This window comes from Canis aureus, chromosome 34, assembly GCF_053574225.1.
Source record: "Canis aureus isolate CA01 chromosome 34, VMU_Caureus_v.1.0, whole genome shotgun sequence".
NCBI lineage: Eukaryota > Metazoa > Chordata > Mammalia > Carnivora > Canidae > Canis > Canis aureus.
In genome coordinates, this window is record NC_135644.1 from 7,418,333 (window position 1) to 7,437,993 (window position 19,661).

Sequence of the window (19,661 nt, forward strand, 5' to 3'; positions counted from 1 at the left end):
GGATCAACTCCCACTTCAGGCTCCCTGCATGGAGCCTGCTTCTCCCTCTGCCTGTGTCTCTGCCTCTCTCTCTCTGTGTCTCTCATGAATAAATAAATAAAATCTTTTTAAAAAATCCTAAATAATTTACCAAAAGCCTGTTAGAATTAATAAACAAATTTAGTAAAGTTGTAGGCTATAAAATCAATATAAAAAATAGTTTCATATATATATATATGAACTATATATCAATCATCAGAAAGAGAAATTAATCCCATTTACAATAGCATCAAAAAGAATAAAATACTTAGGAATAAATTTAACCATGGAGGTAAAAGATTCTGCATACTGAACATCATACAACATTGATGAAATTGAAGTCATAAGTAAATGGAAAGATATTCTATGTTCATTGATGCAAGAATCGATATTGTTAAAATGCCAATACTATTCAAAGCAATCTACACTTCCAATGCAATGTATATCAGAATTCCAATGAAATTTTCCACAGAAATGGAAAAAACAACACTAAAATTTGTATTTGTATGAAACCACAAATGACTCTGAATAGCCAATGCACCTTGAGGAAGAAGAACAAAGTATACTGTTGGAGGCATCACATTTCTTGATTTCAAACTATATTCCAAAGCCGTAGTAATCAACACAATATGGTACTGGCACAAAACCAGACACATAGATCAATGTAACAGAATAGACTCCCCAGATGGTCAATTAATTTCCGAGAAAGGGGTCAAGAATATACAATAGTCTCTTCATAAAAAGGTGTTGGGAAAACTGGATAGCTGCATGCAGATGAAAGAAACTGGATTTCTAACTTACACCACACACAGAAATCAAAAATGGACTCAAATGTAAGACATGAAATGATAAAACTCCTAGAAAACAATATAGGTGTGTAAGCAACTTGACTTTGAATGTGGCAAAGCTTTTTCAGATTTCACACCAAAAGTAAAGGTTAAAAAAAAAAAACACACAAAAATAAGCAAGGAGGACTACATCACACTAAAAAGTTTCTGCATAGCAAAAGAAACCATCAATAAAAATAAAAGGTAAGGGTGCCTGGGTGGCTCAGTCAGTTGTGTCTGACTCTTGATCTCAGGGTCATGAGAGGTCTTGATCTCAGGGTCATGAGTTCAATCTCCACACTGGGCTCCATGATGGGTACAGAACCTACTTACAAATAAACAAAGGCATCCAATAGAATAGGATGGGAGAAAATATTTGCAAATCATATAGCCAATAACAAGTTGATATCCAAAATACACAAGGAACACATACAATTCAATAGTGCAAAAACAGCTATTATCAAAAAGAGACGACTTTAAAAATGCTGACAAGGAAATGGTGAAAAGGGAATGCTTGTATACTGTTGGCAGTGTAAACAGCCACTATGAAAAACAGTATGGGGCTCCTCAAAGAATTAAAAACAGAACTACCGTATATGATCCTGCAATCCCACTTCCAGTCATACAAAGAAACAAAATCATCTCAAGGAGATATCTTTACTCCCATGTATATTAGAGCATCATTTACAATAGCTAAGGTGTGGAAGCAACCTAAGCGTCTACTGATTGGTGAATGGATAAAGAAAATGTGACATCTGTATATAATGGAATATTATTCAGCCTTAAAAAAAGAAGGGAATCCCGATGCTTGGAACACACACACAGGAACCTGAAAGGCATTAGTTAAGTAAAATAAGCCAGACAGAGAAAGACAAACACTACACATATCACTTTTATGTGGAGGCTTTTTTTTTTTTTAAAGTCTTACTCGTAGAAAGAATAGAAAAGTTGTTGCCAAAAACTGAGGAATGGAGATAAGTAGAGGATGGCAAAGGGTGCAAACCTTTCATCATGAAATGAGTAAGGTATCAGAATCTAATGTATAACATGGTGACGACAGTTAATAACACTATATTATAGGACACATGGCTGGCTGAGTCAGTAGAGCCTGTGACTCTTGATCTTGAGGTTGTGAGTTCAAGGCCCATGTTAGCTGTAGAGACTATATTAAAAAAATTTTTTAAGAACATTATATTGTATAAGTGAAATTTGCTATGAGAATAAAACTTAACTGTCACCAAAAAAAAAAAAAAAAAGGTAAATATGTGAGGTGATGGATATACCGATAAACTCAGTGAGGGGAAATCCTCTGACAGCGAGTTCATATATCAAAACGTTAAACTGTATACTTTAAATATCTTATATCTTCATTTATCAATCATACCTCAATAAAAATGTTTAAAAAATACTTCAGACCGAAAGCAATCCCTCTTCAGCAAATATTTAGGAACCCTCAATAACAATATCAATATAAGAAGCTAATGTTGCTAACTATAAAAAAGTAAACCTTGCCTCTTTTTCCTCTATTAGTTTTTTGAACATAAATTTCTCTACCTAGATAATTGCCTTAAAGCTCCCTTTTATAGTTTAATATGTTACCACTATCAGTCACCACCCAAGAATCTCTCCACTTTTATCTCTGACAAAGAATAAGATGGCTCAGAGAGGTGGAGAGCCTTAGTTTTCCTGAGGAGACTGTCATTACCTGGGAGGCATGAGACATGGTGGAGCAAAAGACAGAAGCAGTGTGAGACTGGAGGGAGAAAGACAAGATGTTCTAAACGTGCTGCAGGACTTGGCCTCCTGGTGAGACGCAGTCATCAGACCAAATCTCAGTACCCAGATGAGTTTAACAAGCTCACAGCAATCAAGGATGGCATCATTACTCTAGGGAGCTCCGCAAGTGGTTTGGCATAGCTACAACAATGTCTTCTGTGTATTTTTAAGAGATCAGGACACCTGATCAAAAGAGTCCTCCAAACACTGACATGATGTTGGTGACTGGGCTCTGGTTTCTGGGAAGAGGGAACTGCCAAGGGTCTAGGAGACCAAGCCAAGGGGATGGAGGTTAAGCCAGTAAGAATACAGGTTGGAGTACAAACTCTGAAAACCAAGAGAGAAGTTTCCTCATTTGGACTTTGCAAATACAATTAGGATTTGGGGGAAGAGCTCATTGAAACTACTGAAGCTCAGTAGTAAGGTTCACCCTAAACATAGCAGGACCTAGAGCAGAGAATTCTGGGGTAATGTGCAAAATATTTAATAACTAGGACAAAATGAGCCCTGACCATCAAGATAGTCACTAGTTATAAACACAATGTCCAGAGGTACCGATGCCTAATCCCCGAAGAGTATATTCCTGCATAGTCGAATACCTTCACTTCAAAATAAGTAAAAAATCCAACCCAAACCTAAAACACTAATAGTGTTTCTCGGCTGGGAACTGCTATTAGTATTTTAACTAGGACAATTCTTTATTATTCACAACTATTCTTTACATCACAAAATATTTACCATCCCTGGCTTTAGAAACTAAATGTCTATAGCAATGGCTTCTGACAATAGCATCCTCCACAATCAAAAAATAGGGGATAGTATAAACTTCGTTTAGAATAGCTGCTAAATTGTTCATATGTAGGGTTCAGATCAGAGTTAATCTAGACATCTGTAAAGTCAATAGCATATTTGTTCTCTTTAGTTTATTCAATTGTCTCCTCCTTCACTGGCCACCATTGATCTTAGGTTGGCCTCCAGCCTAACAATGGCTGCAACAATTCCGGACTTCACATTCCTATCACATTGTCCAGAAGGCAATAGCATCCTTACTCCAATATCCCTGACAAAAATTTTGAGGTTCACTGTCATTAGCCTGCCTTGGTAACATCCCATCCTTGAAACAATCCTGACTCCAGGAGAATGTAATGCTTCATTGACCTTGGTCACATGCTCCTCTGGTTGGGTGAAGAGATGGATGGAGTTGGTTGAGAAGAAACCCCAAAGAGAAAATTAAAGTGTTTCATGAAGGGGATAAGTTGAGAAAAGTCACTGGGAATGTAATCAACAAACGAACAATCCAAGAGTGCTACTCAAAGTATCAGTGCCTGAGTTGTTTGTTACCAAAATTATGGATTATGTAACAAAAATTTTATCATAACATAAACCACTGTCACTAGATAAACATAGTTTAGCTGATATTTATTTCATAATAAGACTTTCTCAGTGAAATTGACATCATGTGCCTCCTAATATGATGCAATGAGGAAAAAAAAAAGCACATTATCACTTTTGGGGCTTTCCTACCAAAATGCACATAACACCTAAATCTAATCATGAGAAAACATAAGAAAATCCAAACTGAAGGGCATTCTACAAAATAATCAGCCCATACTCTTCAAAAATGTCAATATTATAAAAGGCAAAAAAAAAAAAAAAAAAAAAAAAAACCTGAGTAACTATTCTAGATCTAAAAAGACAAAAGAGGGATCCCTGGGTGGCACCACGGTTTGGTGCCTGCCTTTGGCCCAGGGTGTGATCCTGGAGACCCGGGATCAAATCCCACGTCAGGCTTCCGGTGCATGGAGCCTGCTTCTCTCTCTGCCTGTGTCTCTGCCTCTCTCTCTCTCTGTGTGTGTGACTATCATAAATAAATAAAAATTTAAAAAAAATTCTCTTTAAAAAATAAAAAATAAATAAAATAAAAAGACAAAAGAGACAAGACACCTGCAAGCAACATGTGATCGAGCACTTCCTTTTGCCATCAAGGTTTGGTAAATTTGCAAAAGTTGCCCAAGGCCCATAGATTAGATGGTAGTATTTTATGAATGTTAATTTCTTGATCCTAATCTTGTTATGGTTGGTTACATGAGAGTATCTTTGTTTTTAGAAAATAAATGCCAAAGTATTTAAGAGTAAAGACATCATTTTTATAGCTTCCTCTCAAATGACTGGCACGCGCATGCACACACGAGGTGGCGAAGACAGAGAAAGAGATGTGTGTGGGTATGTTTATGTATGTGGAAAAAAAGAAAGAGAATTATAAAGCAGATGTGTAAAATGCTGAATGTGAGAAATCTTGCTTAAAGGCATATACAAATTTGTTGACCTATTCTTATAAATTGTCTGTAAGCCTGAAAGTATGTTTATTTAAAATTAAAGGAAAATTAAATTTTAGAATTCATAAATAGCAGCAATAATAAGGATGCTTCTTTTTTTTTTTAATAGGATGCTTCTATTTAAATATTCACTCAACTTGCTCAAAATGCATGTGATTTTTTAAGCTACTGCCTCAAGGTCTTATTTTTATTTTTGGAGTGTATAATTCAATGTACATGTGTGCATGTGTGAAGAATATCAACTATTTGAAATAAAAAAGCTCTTTTTTTATAGGAAGCTAGAAAAACAGATTTATAGGGACAGTTTTAGAGTGTGAAAAGTGAACATTTTATAATGGTTTCATGAAACCTGGCATTATAAAAAAATAATTTTTAATTAAAAAATTATTTTAAAATCCTGCCTATACTTCCAGGAAACCTCCTGAAAGCTTTTTAGAGATAATGTTGATATCTGGATATCAAATCCAGAAGAAAAAACCGAATGCAAATTTACTAGGGTCCAGGGTCCTGCAAATGTCTAGAAGTGTCACCCACAGCAATCTCCATAAAGGCCCCATCCAATCTCTGATCCATCACTGCAGAGATGCCCATGGGTACTTGACTTTGCAATGAAATCTTGGCCAACCTGGGGTCCTGCCACCTTAGGGGCTCCAGCAGTCATTCTTCTGGCAATCCTGCCGTCTTATACCTTTCCTCCCACAACAAGGCACGACCACTGAATGGGGCCTATGTTCCCCACCATTGCTCACTTACCTCCAGCTTTCTCCCTCTCTCACCATGGGAGCCTCTCTTCCCCCTCCACAACAGCATTCTCCCTTCCAGATGCCTGCCTGCAAAAAACAAAAGCCAGCAAACTCTTAGGGCAAGTGGTTTCTATTTCCAGACCCATCACTAACCTTCCCTGAGGAAAGTGGTCTCCATCTACCTACAAGCTTGAAAAGGGGAAAGTAGAGAGTATAGGGAAAACAAGCTCAGTACATTATCATTTCATATTTATGAGCCAAGATCCTTTTTTGTTGAGGAGAAAGAAGAAAGAACATTTGTTCGGTAATTTTCCTGATATGGAGGTTAGCCATTTTTAACTAGCCCTGGAACAGAACAGTGCCAGCTACTGTTTTAAATGGTTAGAGTGAACACAGCTGATGCTGTGACCATGTCCCTTGGCCTCTGCACAGGTTAGCTTGGTGGACTGTTCCCCTAATGGTTTTTTTACCCCAAGCACTGGCATCTCTCTGCCTGAGGCCTTTCTCTGGCTACAGAAGGAAGCTTAGCTGGAATGCCAGCCTGCCAGAAGAAATTAAGTCCCTCAGGAGCAACTCTTAGTCAATGAAGGATCACACTGTCCCATTACGGGCAATTAGGAAGCATGTTCTCTATGCTGTCCAACACAGTAGCTACTAAGAAATGTACTTACTGAGCCCTCAAAATGTAGCTGCTCCAAATCGATAGCCACATTAAATGTAAAATATACACTGGACTTCTAAGATGTAGCATGAAAAAAAAGGTAAACTCCATCATTAATATTTTTTATTGATCATATGCTGAAATTATAACACTTTGGACATATATTACTAGATAAAATATAACATCAAAATTAATTCCACCTTTTTTTTTTCACTTTACTCACTAGAAATTTTTAAATTGCATATGTGGCGTATGCTACATTTCTGTGGGACAACACGATATACAGTTTATAAAAAGGTTCTTTCGCAGAAATGAGCTGCAATTGCCCACACTAACAGCCTAGCCATTTTGGTTTGATATCTCCCCCCACTTTCGTCTGTACTGAAAACATTAATTTAGGAACTGTGACACATTATAAAGAGGTGTTTTTTTTCAGACGGAGTCTCGTGTAGATGAAATCAGATTGAAATCTGTGCCTGTTTTGTAGGGATGGCAGAAAATTATTATTTGGGAAAAGAGAGCTCCTTGATAAAATAATATATTTTTATGGGCCTTTCAGTTAAGTAGAGAAAATGGAAAAGGAATGCATGAGGCAATGAGAAAGGAATCTGCTCTATTTTCCTTGAGGCTATTTGTTATCCCCACAGAGATTATGAAGATGTTGGCTGGTTTTTGCTTTTCCTTGAGAAAGTTGGAGACAGAGCAAGTGGGGGACCTGGACCCAGAGAGGGAAAGCAAGAGTGAAGGGATGTCCATCTGGGGAAAATGAGTCAAGCCCTGGACTACAGAGGCAAAGCAGGAGAAAGGAAGGAGGTGGCCTGCTGAGGAGGCTCTCTGGAAAGCATGACTAATGAACTCTAGAGAAATGGCACCCAATGCTTCATCTTAGGTTTCTTTTCCTGAATTGTATTATCATCTCTTGAATGCTTTAGTAAAGTTTTATTAAATGCCAAAGCTGTGCTTTGGGCGATTAAGGATTAGAAGTCGTGTCTGTCTTTGAGGCATAACTACTACGGCAAGGAAACTAAATGAAGTACAAGATGGGGATGAGAAGGAAAGCCTGAAGCAGTGATTTTTGTGGGGAAAAGTGAGCAACACTTTTCCAGATAGTAATAATCACATGTTCATGTTTTTTGAGCCAGACATGTTTGAACTACTAGGTTCTGAGTATTTCCATTGATTATCTCCTTCCATTCTCGGAACAACTGTGTAAGTAATATTATTATTATTCCTGCTTTACAGACAGGAAAACTGAGGTACAAAGATACTAAGTAACTTGATCGGGATCAAACAGCTAGAAAGTCAGGTCCAAAGGTAGAGACAAGGTACAAATCCCAGCAGTCAGTGTCGTCTTAGGGCCAGTCACCTTCGCCGCAGTGATATTCTGTTTAGGACAGGTTTGTGAAACAAAGACCTACTCCCTGTGGATTTTTAGAAATCAAGTGGGAAATCTGATAATACAATTCAGTATGGCAAATCAGGCCTTTCACAGGCTCTCAACTAGGTGGGGAAAAAGATCATCTTTTACAAAAATAACTCAATGTGACAGAAAATTTGAAAGGAAAGGACGAGTTCATAAACTTCACATACTTCACTGTGCTGTGATCTGTGCTTAATAATAATCCCTAGTTACTAATCAAACACACAAGTGTGAGAAATGTCCTTTATTTCCTTTTACACCTAAATGTCCCAATATATTAAACATTGACTTTTAGGCTGTCCAAAAAAATTAGCATTTTTTCCTAGCACAGCTCTAAATGTATGATAGAAAATCTGTAATATTCTAAAACAGTGTTAACGTGCTAACTACAGATATATGATTTTAAAAACACTACCAAGTGATATTAAATTTTAACTCAATATAAACCTCAACTTCAGACAGTGAAATCCCCATTATTGCTTTTTCAGAGTACTTTTATTCTCCTTAATCCAAGGATTATCAAACCCACACGGAAGGACTGAATGAGGCAGTAGAGACCTTCCCTTTTCATTATTAGAGTCTGGCCATTTTCCCTCATTGAATGGTCTATTCAAATGCCTATAATTTTTACCAAATTGCTTACTCAAAAGAATTAGGAAAAAAAAAACTATTTTAATATGCCATACATGATTTAAGCAGGAGAAAGCTCTGCCCCTCACTCCACTCTTCCTTACTGTGACCCATTCTTTCCCTACAGTTTTTCCCATATCTTTATTCTCCATCCCAAACTTTCTAATTCTCTAAGTATCTAGGCTTTTGGAAACCAAACCAGGAAGACCAGCAGGCCATTTTGTCATATCTTACTCCTCTGAAATGAGAAAGCCATCTGCTTGCATGGGAGAAAGGAAAAAGAAAGGAGTAAAATGGTCAATATTTCAAAATTATTATTCTGTATAAGGCACCATGTTCAGCATTTTACATATATCATAATAGTTCATCCTTAAATAACTCTAATGTTGTTTATCATGTTTAATGTTACAAATGCTATTATTTCTCTTCATTCCTTTAGAGTAAAGGACACTGAGACTTGGTAGTTTGGGCTACCTCGCTGGAATAATAATAATAATAATAATCCCTCTAAAATGACCTCTGGAATTCACACCCTTGGGTCAACCCCTCCTCCTGAGGATGGGATGATCCTAGTGACTTGATTTTAACCAAAGGAAGATGGTCAAGATAATGAGATGTCACTTTTGAGAGTAAGCTATGCCTTCTCTTACCCTTTTTCACTTATTTGCTCTAATGAAAGCTGGCCACCATATTGAGATCTCCCTAGGGAGAGAACCACATCAGTGGCAGGGAACTGAGGATTCCAGTCAATAGTCATTGGGAAGTTGAGGCCTGCCAACAACCACATGATGAGCCTGGAAGGGATCCTCTCCCCAGGTTGGGCCTTGAGATGATGGAAGCCCTGGCTAACACCTTGACTGTGGCCTTGTGAGAGACCCTGAACCAGAGGACCTGGCTAAGCTATACCTGAATCCTGCCTTGCAGAAAATGTGAGATAATAAATGTTGTTTTATGCACGAAGCCCCAAAGTAATTTATTATGTGACAATAAATAACTAATACAGCTGGTCAATTTAAACTCGGGTGATCTGGCTCTAGACATCATATTTTAGCCAGCATGCTCTTCTCCTAGGAATTGGGATTGATTCTCTCAGCTTCTATCACAGAGGCCACCATTTACAGCCAGTCCTAGTATGTTCCCTCCTGTTTCCCAAAGGCCCAAGTAGTACCAAGATTCCAACACATAGCACACACCATAATCAACTACTTTTCTGGATTCCTGTCCTTTGCTTGCATTACAAAGTCACTGGTAATACCTGTTGGATTCTTGTATCCATTCTTGTTTCTATTTCATTTATTTCTCTCCAATTCCCTACTTTCTCTTTTTTCAGTGTTTTTCTGTTCCTTTTTTGTTCTTCTTTACTCTTAGACCCTATTTTCTTGTTCATTTCCACTTTGTCCTGTAAACTGCTTTCTCCTGCTTCTATTTTCATGTACAGCAAAAGGCACTATTTGCCTCCTGGAAATTTTAATGCTTGTCTGAAAAGAACAGCTTTCTGGAAACATCAACAGAAAGATAAACACAGGTGGAGGGTGGGCTTGGGGGGGTTGGTGGTGCAAGAGAACCCTCTTTAGTGGGTTTTGTGTTTTTGTTGCCACCCGCTTCCCATATCAAAACATCCCTCAGGGCAGTTGAAAGCTGCTGGCCACACCAACTAAAGTGTTTTCAAAGACACTGTCAGAAATAGTTCCAAGAGCACTTTTAACTTATTACATGTGGGTTACATAAGCACTGGTGGCTTGTTAAAACATTCAAAATAGGATATGAATTGAGTCACAAAACAGTGGGTCAATGCTTTAGCTTTTCCTTGTGGCTAACATGATCATCTGTGATTTAGGCACCCTGGACAAAAACAGATCTTAAAGGAAATCAACCTAAGAATATCTTTTGTTCCTTCCAGTAACCTATATTCCTAACTTCAAAAATCGGGTTATAATTCCTTTGTATTTGGATTAACTCTGCTTTTAAGCATAGCTGTAACAGGACTGGTCATACTACAAATCAGATAAGGGAAGCAAAGGTAATTCTTCATTTGGTTTAAATGAGTCTTATCTTCCTCAAGAGTCCAACCCAGTAGGTTGTGTGGAAAGAAAAAGACAAAACAAAGCAAAAACAAAAACACCCAAGTTGTTAAGCCATTCCTCTAAACCCAAATGAAGAGCATGATTTAAACAACCCCTTTAATATCTCTCATGACAAGTCAAGTGGCATGCTAGGTAGGACAGTTCTTGGAGCTTGGCAAGCAGTTAGCACCCTCTCCCTCTCATCACCTCCTTCTACAAAATGCCAGTAGCAGCTTTTCTGGCATGCTGGCAACCTTAGCCATACTTAAATATTTCCAAACCACCCCTTTGTGGTGCTCTCTCTCTAAAAAATGACATATCTAAGTAATGCTCAGCTATCTGGGCTACATTCTTAGTGCACGAGATCCATCTCTCCATCACCTCTTTTCCAAGATGGCATCTGGGCTTTATACAAAAAGGAATTAGCCAGGATCCTTAAATCAGTGCAGTGTTTCCAGGTCCTCTGGTCTCCAAGGCAATGGTCATTACTCAGCTGCCTGGCCTCCACAGCTAAGGTCAACAGCTAGTGTCATTCATGAGCTAGTCTCCATATATAGTCAACCCTTGTTGATACATGATTTTTTTAAAAGATTTTATTTATTTATTCATGAGAGACACAGAGAGAGAGATAGGCAGAGACACAGACAAAGGGAGAAACAGGCTCCATGCAGGGAATCCGACGTGGGACTCGATCCTGGGTCTCCAGGACCACACCCTAGGCCGAAGGCGGCACTAAACTACTGAGCCACCAGGGCTGCCCTTGATACATGATTAAAGGAGAATTATTCTAAAGTGTGACACTTGAAATATGACCTTGTTGAAGAATTGATTTGTCCAATTATACCCTGGTGCAAAGAAGGGAATATTCTTGTCGATCTTATATAAAAAAAACTACATTACTGTGAGTAAAGAGACTCCGTAAAAATATTCATTTCTTCATTCTTAGAAGTCAGTGAGAATCAGATACCAAAGGCAAAGTCTATTGAAGAAATGAAATAGCTTTTTTTTTTTTTAAAAAAAAAAAAAAAAAGGACTCTGGGATCCCTGGGTGGCTCAGCGGTTTGGCACCTGCCTTTGGCCCAGGGCACGATCCTGGAGTCCCGGGACCGAGTCCCACGTTGGGCTCCCTGCATGGAGCCTGCTTCTCCTTCTGCCTGTGTCTCTGCCTCTCTCTCTATGTCTATCATGAATAAATAAAATCTTTAAAAAAATAAAAAAATAAAAAGGACTCTATGTCTATGAGAAATACAACATTCAAATAATACCAAAAATATTCTGAATAAATTACCACCTTAAAATTTCCCTCATCAATTTATTAAGTCCACTGTAATTAATATTTACTTTAGGGGTGTCTGGGTGGCTTAGTCGGTTAAGTGTCTACCTTCGGCTTGGGTCACGATCTCCGAGTCCTGAGATCAAGCCAGTTGGGCTCCCTGCTCAGCAAGGAGTCTGCCTCCCCCCTCCCCCTACACCTCTCCCTGCTTGTGCATGCTCTCTCTCTCAAATAAATAAAATCTTTTAAAAAATACTTATTTTACTCTGCTTTAGATCAAGCAATTAGCTTTGATAAAGTGTGTCTGCTTTTGGAAAGCAAAGATTCATGCAAATTCTGACTTGGTCTACAGACACAGACTGTTTCTTAAGCAATGTTACCTTGGAAGATTGTACCCAAGTCTTTGTTCTCTGAAATACCTATAGTTCAGAGTACCTAGTGCGGTCTTTTTCCATAAGGTCCAGAGGCTGTTTTTTCTTGAAAACCCAACCACTAGCTTGTTGCCTAAACTAGAACCTCCGGCAAGCTTCAAAGGGAAGAGGAAACCTCCTTAATGATGAAATTGAATTGCTGTGGACAATTGATTACAGTATCAATAAAATCAGAATGAAGGACAATAAGATTTTCTATTATTTATTTCGGAAGGGTTTAATCAATGTTTTCCACGAACTAAGAAACTATTATGAACGGTAAGGGCAGTGACAAATTCCTAAGGTCTTCCCTTAAAATCTATAATCTGTGAGATTTTTATATAAACTTATCCAAAAAAATAAATAAATAAATAAACTTATCCTAGGAAGGCTGAGATCTCTTCTGGTCTGACAATTCTGCCCATGCAATTATTACAATAGTAACACAAAACATATCAAACCACTTAATTTCTAGCATCTATCCATTGCTATTACCTGTTGTGTAAGACATAGAAATGTAGCATTCAGGGGATTCCTGGGTGGCTCAGCAGTTTAGCACCTGCCTTCTGCCCAGGGCGTGATGGGTCCCACATCAGGCTCCCTGCATGGAGCCTGCTTCTCCCTCTGTGCCTCTCTCTCTCTCTCTCTCTCATGAATAAATAAAAATCTGAAAAAAAAAAAAAAAAAAAGAAACGCAGCATTCAGACATTTACATACCTCATCAAGAGGGACTTGGGGCCTCCAGCTATTAACTCCTTCAGGTTGGCCCCTGCTTTTGAACTCAGGTCATGGTCCTCTTGTGGTGGCCCAAGCCAGAGACCAAGCAAGATATGTCACAAGGGCCTTGACTTTCACCCAATGCAAGACTCTTTTGATAGGCAATCTTCACTCTGGACTTCTCTTTTGAGCTTTCAGGGACCTCATCAGTTATGCATCATGGTACTGTTTACTGTTCCTGCTCAATCTTTTTCCTGCGGGGTTTTTCCCCCCCCTTTCTCAGGTGTTACTCCCAAATAAGCCTTTTATATGCCTGTCTTCATCTTAGTGTCCATGTCTCAGAAGACCCAACTGACACAGTGGTACCAGGAGTGACCAAAAGAAGCAAGTGTTAAGTTGGGATTTTGAGACTGTACCCTAACTGCTTGACTGGCAAAGGTCATCCCATCCCAGGTGGTATGTGGGGCACAATATAGTTGTGCAACTGTTAAGCGTAATACTAGATAGGAAGAGTTTATTAATTTCAGGGTACTCTCTTAGAATACAGGATTGAATGCTCTGGAAAAGATCCAAGGGAAGAGAAGAAATTCACAGGTAGGGTGACTCCCAAACCACTGACAAAAGCAATGACTCATGCTGAGTAAGATGAAATACCTGAATTGCCATAGCTAACCCTCAAGAAAGGAAATAAAAAGTCCAGGAAAGTGGATATACTAGAGTGAATAAAGGAGGCCAAAAACCTATCAGAAAATATTCTCCACAGGAGGGTTTGGAGAACATATCATTCCACAAGGCTGACAGGAATGTGCTAGTTATAGGGGCACTAGCATCATGAGGATGTCAGTGCTGGTTCCTCTTTATAGGTTAAGAGATGACTATAGAAAAGATTGTCATGCTATATATGAAAAACCCAAGGCTAACATCATCCTCAATGGTGAAAAACTGAAAGCTTTTCCCCTAAGATGAGGAAAAAGACAAGGATGTCTACTCTCCTCACTTTTATTCACCATAGTATGGAAGTCCTAGCCACAGCATACAGACAACAGAAAGAAATAAAAGGCATCCAAACTGGTAAGGAAGAAATTAAATTCTCAGTATTTGCAGATGATATGATACTATATATGGAAAACCCTAAAATCTCTACCAAAAACCTCCTAAAACTAATAAATAAGTTCAGTAAAGTTGCAGGACTCGAAATCAATGTACAGAAATCCACTGCATTTCTATATACCAAAAATGAAGTAGCAAAAAAATAGAAATTTAAAGAATAATCCCATTTACAATTATACCAAAAATAATAAAATACCTAGAATAAACTGAACCAAGGAAGTGAAAGGCCTACACTCTGAAAACTATAAGACACTGAAGAAAGAAATGAAAAACAACACAAATGGAAAGATATTCTATGGTCATGGATTGGAAGAAATATTGTTAAAATGTTCATACTACCCAACAATGCAATCTCTACCAAAATACCAACAACATATTTCACAGAACTGGAATAAATAACCCTAAGATTTGTATGGATCTACAAAAGATCCTAAATAGCCAAAGCAATCTTGAAAGAGAAGCACAAAATCAAAGGTTAACACAATTCTAAATTTCAAGATGTTCTACAAAACTGTAGTAATCAAAACAGTATGGTACTGTTACCAAAATAGACACACACAGCAATAGATGAGAATAAAGATCCCAGAAATAAACTCACAATCATATGGTCAATTAGTCTTCGACAAAGAAGACAAGAACATGCAATGGGAAAAAGTCTCTTCAACAAATGGTACTGGGAAAACAAATACATGCAAAGGAATGAAATTGGACCACTTTGTTACACCATCCACAAAAATAAACTCAAAATGGATTAAGGATCTAAATGTGAGACCTGAAACCTTGACATCTCAAGTACATATCATAATGTACCCGGACCTTCTCCAAAGGGATCCACTTGCATTTATTTGAATTACTCTATCTTGGGGCAAACAGAAAACTTATATATTTTGGAGACTATTAGACACTTGGTCAGAGTCAACATTAATACCTGAAGAACTGAAGCAATATCATGGCTCTACTACTGGAATGAAATCATGTAAAGGGCAGGTAATAAATGGAGTTATGGCCAAAGTCTGGCTCACAATGGGTCTACTGGGTTTACAGTTCAATTCTGTAGCCATTTGTGCAATCCCAAGTGTATAACTGGAATGTATACACTTCACAGCTGGGAGTCATTTCCACATATTGTCTTGGCCTGTGGAGTAAGAGCTATCACAGTGGGGAAGGAGAAGTAGACGTCTTTGAAACTGCCTCTCCCGGCCAAGAGTCTGTACCTAAAACAATAAAACAATGCCAGAAAAATGGTGGAGACTAACAATACCCCTCAAATATATAAAGGCTGCAGGAACAGTAGTTCTCATCAGACCTTCATTTACTTTGACACTCTGGCCCACGTAGAATCCAGACAAATTAGCAGAATGGTTGTAGATTAATGGAAGTTCAACAAAGTAGCAGCCCCAATTACAGCTGTCATGCCAAACAAAATATCATTGTTAAAGCAGGATAATAAAGCAGGTACATGGTCACTGATTTGGAGAATGGATTCTTTTCTATCCCAAACAAAAAACACAATAAGAAATATTCATATACAATGAAATAAATAGGCAACAATATGCATTGACACTTTAGCCCCAGGGCTATGTTAACTCTCCTTTCTCTCTTATGATATAGTCCAAAGAGATGCAGATCACCTGGCTATCCTGTAGGTATCCTACTGATCCATTATATCAAAGACATCACGCTGATTAAACGGCTGAGCAAGAGGTGGCTAGCCTGCTTCAGAAAGGAAGAAATTACCCTTATGAGGAATCAGTGATCTATCCCTTCATTTAAGGGTTTAAATGCCCAGTATTCTCAGGAGTGCTAGAACATCCCTTTTAAAGTAAAAGACAAATTGCTGCCTCTTGCAACCTCTACTAGAAAGAAGAAAGGACCGTGCCTAAGGGTCTGCTCTGATTTCGTGTAAGCAACATACTCCACACCTAGGAATATTTTTCTGGCCAACATGCCAGGTGACATAAAAAGCTGCCAGCTTTACAACCTGGCAAAAGAGAGAGCTCTGCAGTAGTTCTGAGCAGTGGTGCAAGCAGCCTTGACACGTATGGTGTAGGATCTGGCATATTCTATTGTTAAAGAGTTGTCAGTTTAAAAAAAAAAAAAAAAGAGTTGTCAGTTTTAGAAAAAGACTCAGTATGGAGCTTATGGAAATCTTAGTAGGAAAATCACATTTCAGGCTCCCAGAGTTCTGGAGCAAGGTTGCACATGTTTCAAAAATTCTGTCTTGGCATGCTTTTGCAAGAAAATAAAATAAAGGGAATGTCTGACCATGGGACACTAAGTGACACCAAATGAAATTACCCTGTTGAACCCATCATGTCATAAATTCTGGAGGGCCCAATCATAATTCATTTTAAGGTGGAAGCATTAGATTTGGGATGAAGCATAAAGAAGACCAGAAGGCATGAATAATCCAAATGAACAGACAGTCCAGACCTTGATGTCACCCTTCAGTTGCATCAACACCTCTCTCTCAGTTTGCACTGATGGTCATATGGGGTAGGGATGGTGCCCTGAACAAGATGAAGAAAAAAAGTGGCTGAGTTTAGTTTATGGATGAATTGGTCAAGTATGTGGATGAAATCTGAACCTGGACAGCAGCTACAGTACAGCCTCACTCTGGAATATCCCTGAAGACAGCAGAGGGACAATCTCCCTAATGGGTAGAGCTTCAGGTAGTCCACCTGGCCATCCACTTCATATGGGAAGGAAAAGTGGCCTGATGTCAGAGTATATACAGATGTAACAGGAATTGGCAAAGAGCTTGGCTGGCTGGTCAGAGGCCTGAAAAAAAAAAAAGATTTTTTAAAAAATTGCAGACAAGGAGGTCTTAATGGGTTAGAGGTATGTGGATATGCATAGTGTTGGGAATAAAGAGTATGAGGATCTTTGGATCACACATCAATGTCCACAAGAAAGCATACATTATAGAAGAGGTATAGATTATAGAAGAAGTACTAATCAACCAAATCAACAAAATTACTCAGCGAGTTGATGTTAGCCTGTCTTTGTTAGCGGCCACTCCAGTGAAGGCACAATGGACACTTGAGTGAAATGGCAAGGCAAAAATGGAATCTCTGCATAGGGTCCATCAGCATGAAGCCCGTTCACCAGAGATGACCTACCAATGGCCTCATCTGCAAGTTCAACCTGCCAGCAAAAGAGAGCAGTGTTGAGCCTCTCACAGGTCATCACTCCTTTAGGAGATCACGTAGCCATACCGTGGCAAATTGACTCCATTGGGACCTTTCATCCTGGAAGGGGCAGCAGTTCCATCCCATGGGAATAGATAACCTATACTGGGCATGTATTTGTACTTCATACTCACCCATCCCTATCCAGCATCGCTATTTGGGAATTTATACAATGCCTGATTGACATACAGGAATACAATACAATATGGCATCCAGTCAGGTAATCGCTTCACGGTAAAGGTAGTGTAGGAGGGTGGCCTATGATCACAGGTTCCATTAGTTATATCACATGCCGCATTTCCCAGAAGTTGGAGGCCTGATAGAACACTGGAATGGCCTGCTGAGGGTAAAGTTCAAGCACCTAATAGGAGATAGTTCAAGGAAGAAGTGCTGTTCCTCAAGATGCAGTAGACTTTGATATGGCTTAGACTCCCCATTAGGAACAATACATGGGTCCACAACTAAGGGATTCATTTACCATCATTCCCAGTGACCCACTGGGAGCTGTAGTGTTTCCCATTCCTGCAAAGCTTTGTGGAACTAGAGGTCCTAGTTCCCAAAGGTGTTATATTCTTGTTAGAGGACACAGCAAGACTCCTACTGAACTAAGCTTCATCTGCTTCATGGGCACTTTGGATCTTGATTTCAGGCACAAGTAATCAAGAAGAAGAGTCAACCTCTTGATAGGAGAAGCTAACTCTCATCAGGAGGAGAAAGTAGGCTTGATGCTGCACAATAGGAACAAGTAAGAACATGTGTGATCCACTTGGGCCATCTCTTTGTGCTACCCTCCCCAAAATAGTGACTGTAAATGGGCAAGTGCAGCAACACCTTCATGAAAAGGCAATTATTACTAGGGGCTCAAATTTCTCAGGAACTAGGGTTTTCACACCACCAGTTTAACGCCTGAGTCCAGCAGAAGTGGTAGCTGAGAGTGAGGGGAATTTAGAATGAATAGTGAAGAATGGCTTGGCTGTAGCTCAAGATCAACTGCAATGATGGGGACTGTAGTGTGTTCCACTAACTTTTCTAAGTTTCTCTTAAGGAAGAGAGGCCGATGGAACCCTGGAGGAACTATTCCCTGAATGTATATACGGAGTGGATCTAAACGGTACAAGGGGTGGACGGTGACAATGAAGAGCTATTCTGCTCAGATACCTCTTCAAGAAAAGTTGAAGTCTTTGCCTAGCTGTTAGGAGTGTGGTTAGGGGACAGCCTTCAACTGTTAACACTTCCAAACACATCCCCGGTTTTGTTACAGAGGTTGTATTTTCCTTGATGTGGCTCCAGCCAATGACTGAGCAAGACTGTGTTACAAGGCCCAGGCCGAGCCAATTTATTCCAGCGTGGGACTCCTCATCTTCACTCTGGAGTTAACCATGGCCCATCCAGTTTCCTCCCTTTTCCTTTTACCATTTTAAATTCTGAGCCCTATTTCACAGTCTGCTTCCTGGAAGAAGCAAATTCCAAAACGACAAACCTAGTCTTTTCCAGCTCTAGCTTCAACTCTAACATTCCTACCTCTGTCGAAAATTGTAGAGGTGGTAGTGTGCTCTTTTTTCAGATATGGATACAAATGTTTACCAGATTCCTCTCCTATGCCCTGTATCTATTTGCTTAAATATTTAAAGACACTAAAAAGTACCTTTAACTATGGTCAAATATCTTAAATATGAAAAAGAATAGCTAATACTGTGGGACGCCTGGGTGGCTGAGCAGTTGAGCGTCTACCTTTGAATCAGGGCGTGACCCCCAGGTCCTGGGATCGAGTCCCACATTGGGCTCCCCACAGGGAGCCTGATTCTCCCTCTCCCTCTGTCTCTGTGTCTCTAATAAATAAATAAATAATTAAATAAATAAAATCTTTAAAAAAATAGGTAATACTGCTATGTGGTAGGAATTATATCACATACATCAAGTTGTATCAACTAATTCACTTCTTAAATTCACAACTTACTCCACAACTATTAACTTCTTAAAAGTATCCTATGGGGTGGGTACTAATATTTTCCTCAATTTAACAGACAATGGGCACACGGTGTTAAGTAATCTGCCCAAGAAAAATCATCCAGGGGTATTTCGATAGATTCAAGAGCTAAATCTGCTCCAGTGTCTTTTATCTGTAATCACTACACTCTGCTGCCTCAAAGAAAGGGTTAGTAGCATGATTACTCTAAAATTCTAATAGAAAAAAATGTTTGGGGAAACCAGGCCTGCTATATAGAGAAGGTTGGGGAACATGACGGATACAGTTGCTTTATGAAAAGATAGTTTCCAAAACAGTAGCAAGTAGTTGAACTTCTGGGTTTTGTTACTATTAAGTAAAGAATAAAAAAACTGTTCCACTGATTACCTCTGATCTCTGCATAGTCTGCTATTTCCAAGTTGGCCAATCTCCTTATCCTGAGGATGTCCTGCCAGCTGGTACCTTAAACTCAAATAGATGCATCCTCTTCTCCACAAAATTAGCTTCTCATTACTTCATT

At 39.0% G+C, this 19,661-nt stretch overlaps 1 protein-coding gene across 1 annotated transcript in view; it reads right to left on the minus strand.

Moving 5' to 3' along the window:
- LOC144304564 (uncharacterized) overlaps positions 1–19,661 on the minus strand; it is a 334,031-nt gene that overhangs the window by 312,585 nt on the left and 1,785 nt on the right. The window contains exon 3 of the mRNA XM_077883065.1: positions 5,711–5,787. Within this exon, the coding sequence (XP_077739191.1) occupies positions 5,711–5,787 (77 nt within the window). The remainder of the gene's footprint in view (positions 1–5,710; positions 5,788–19,661) is intronic.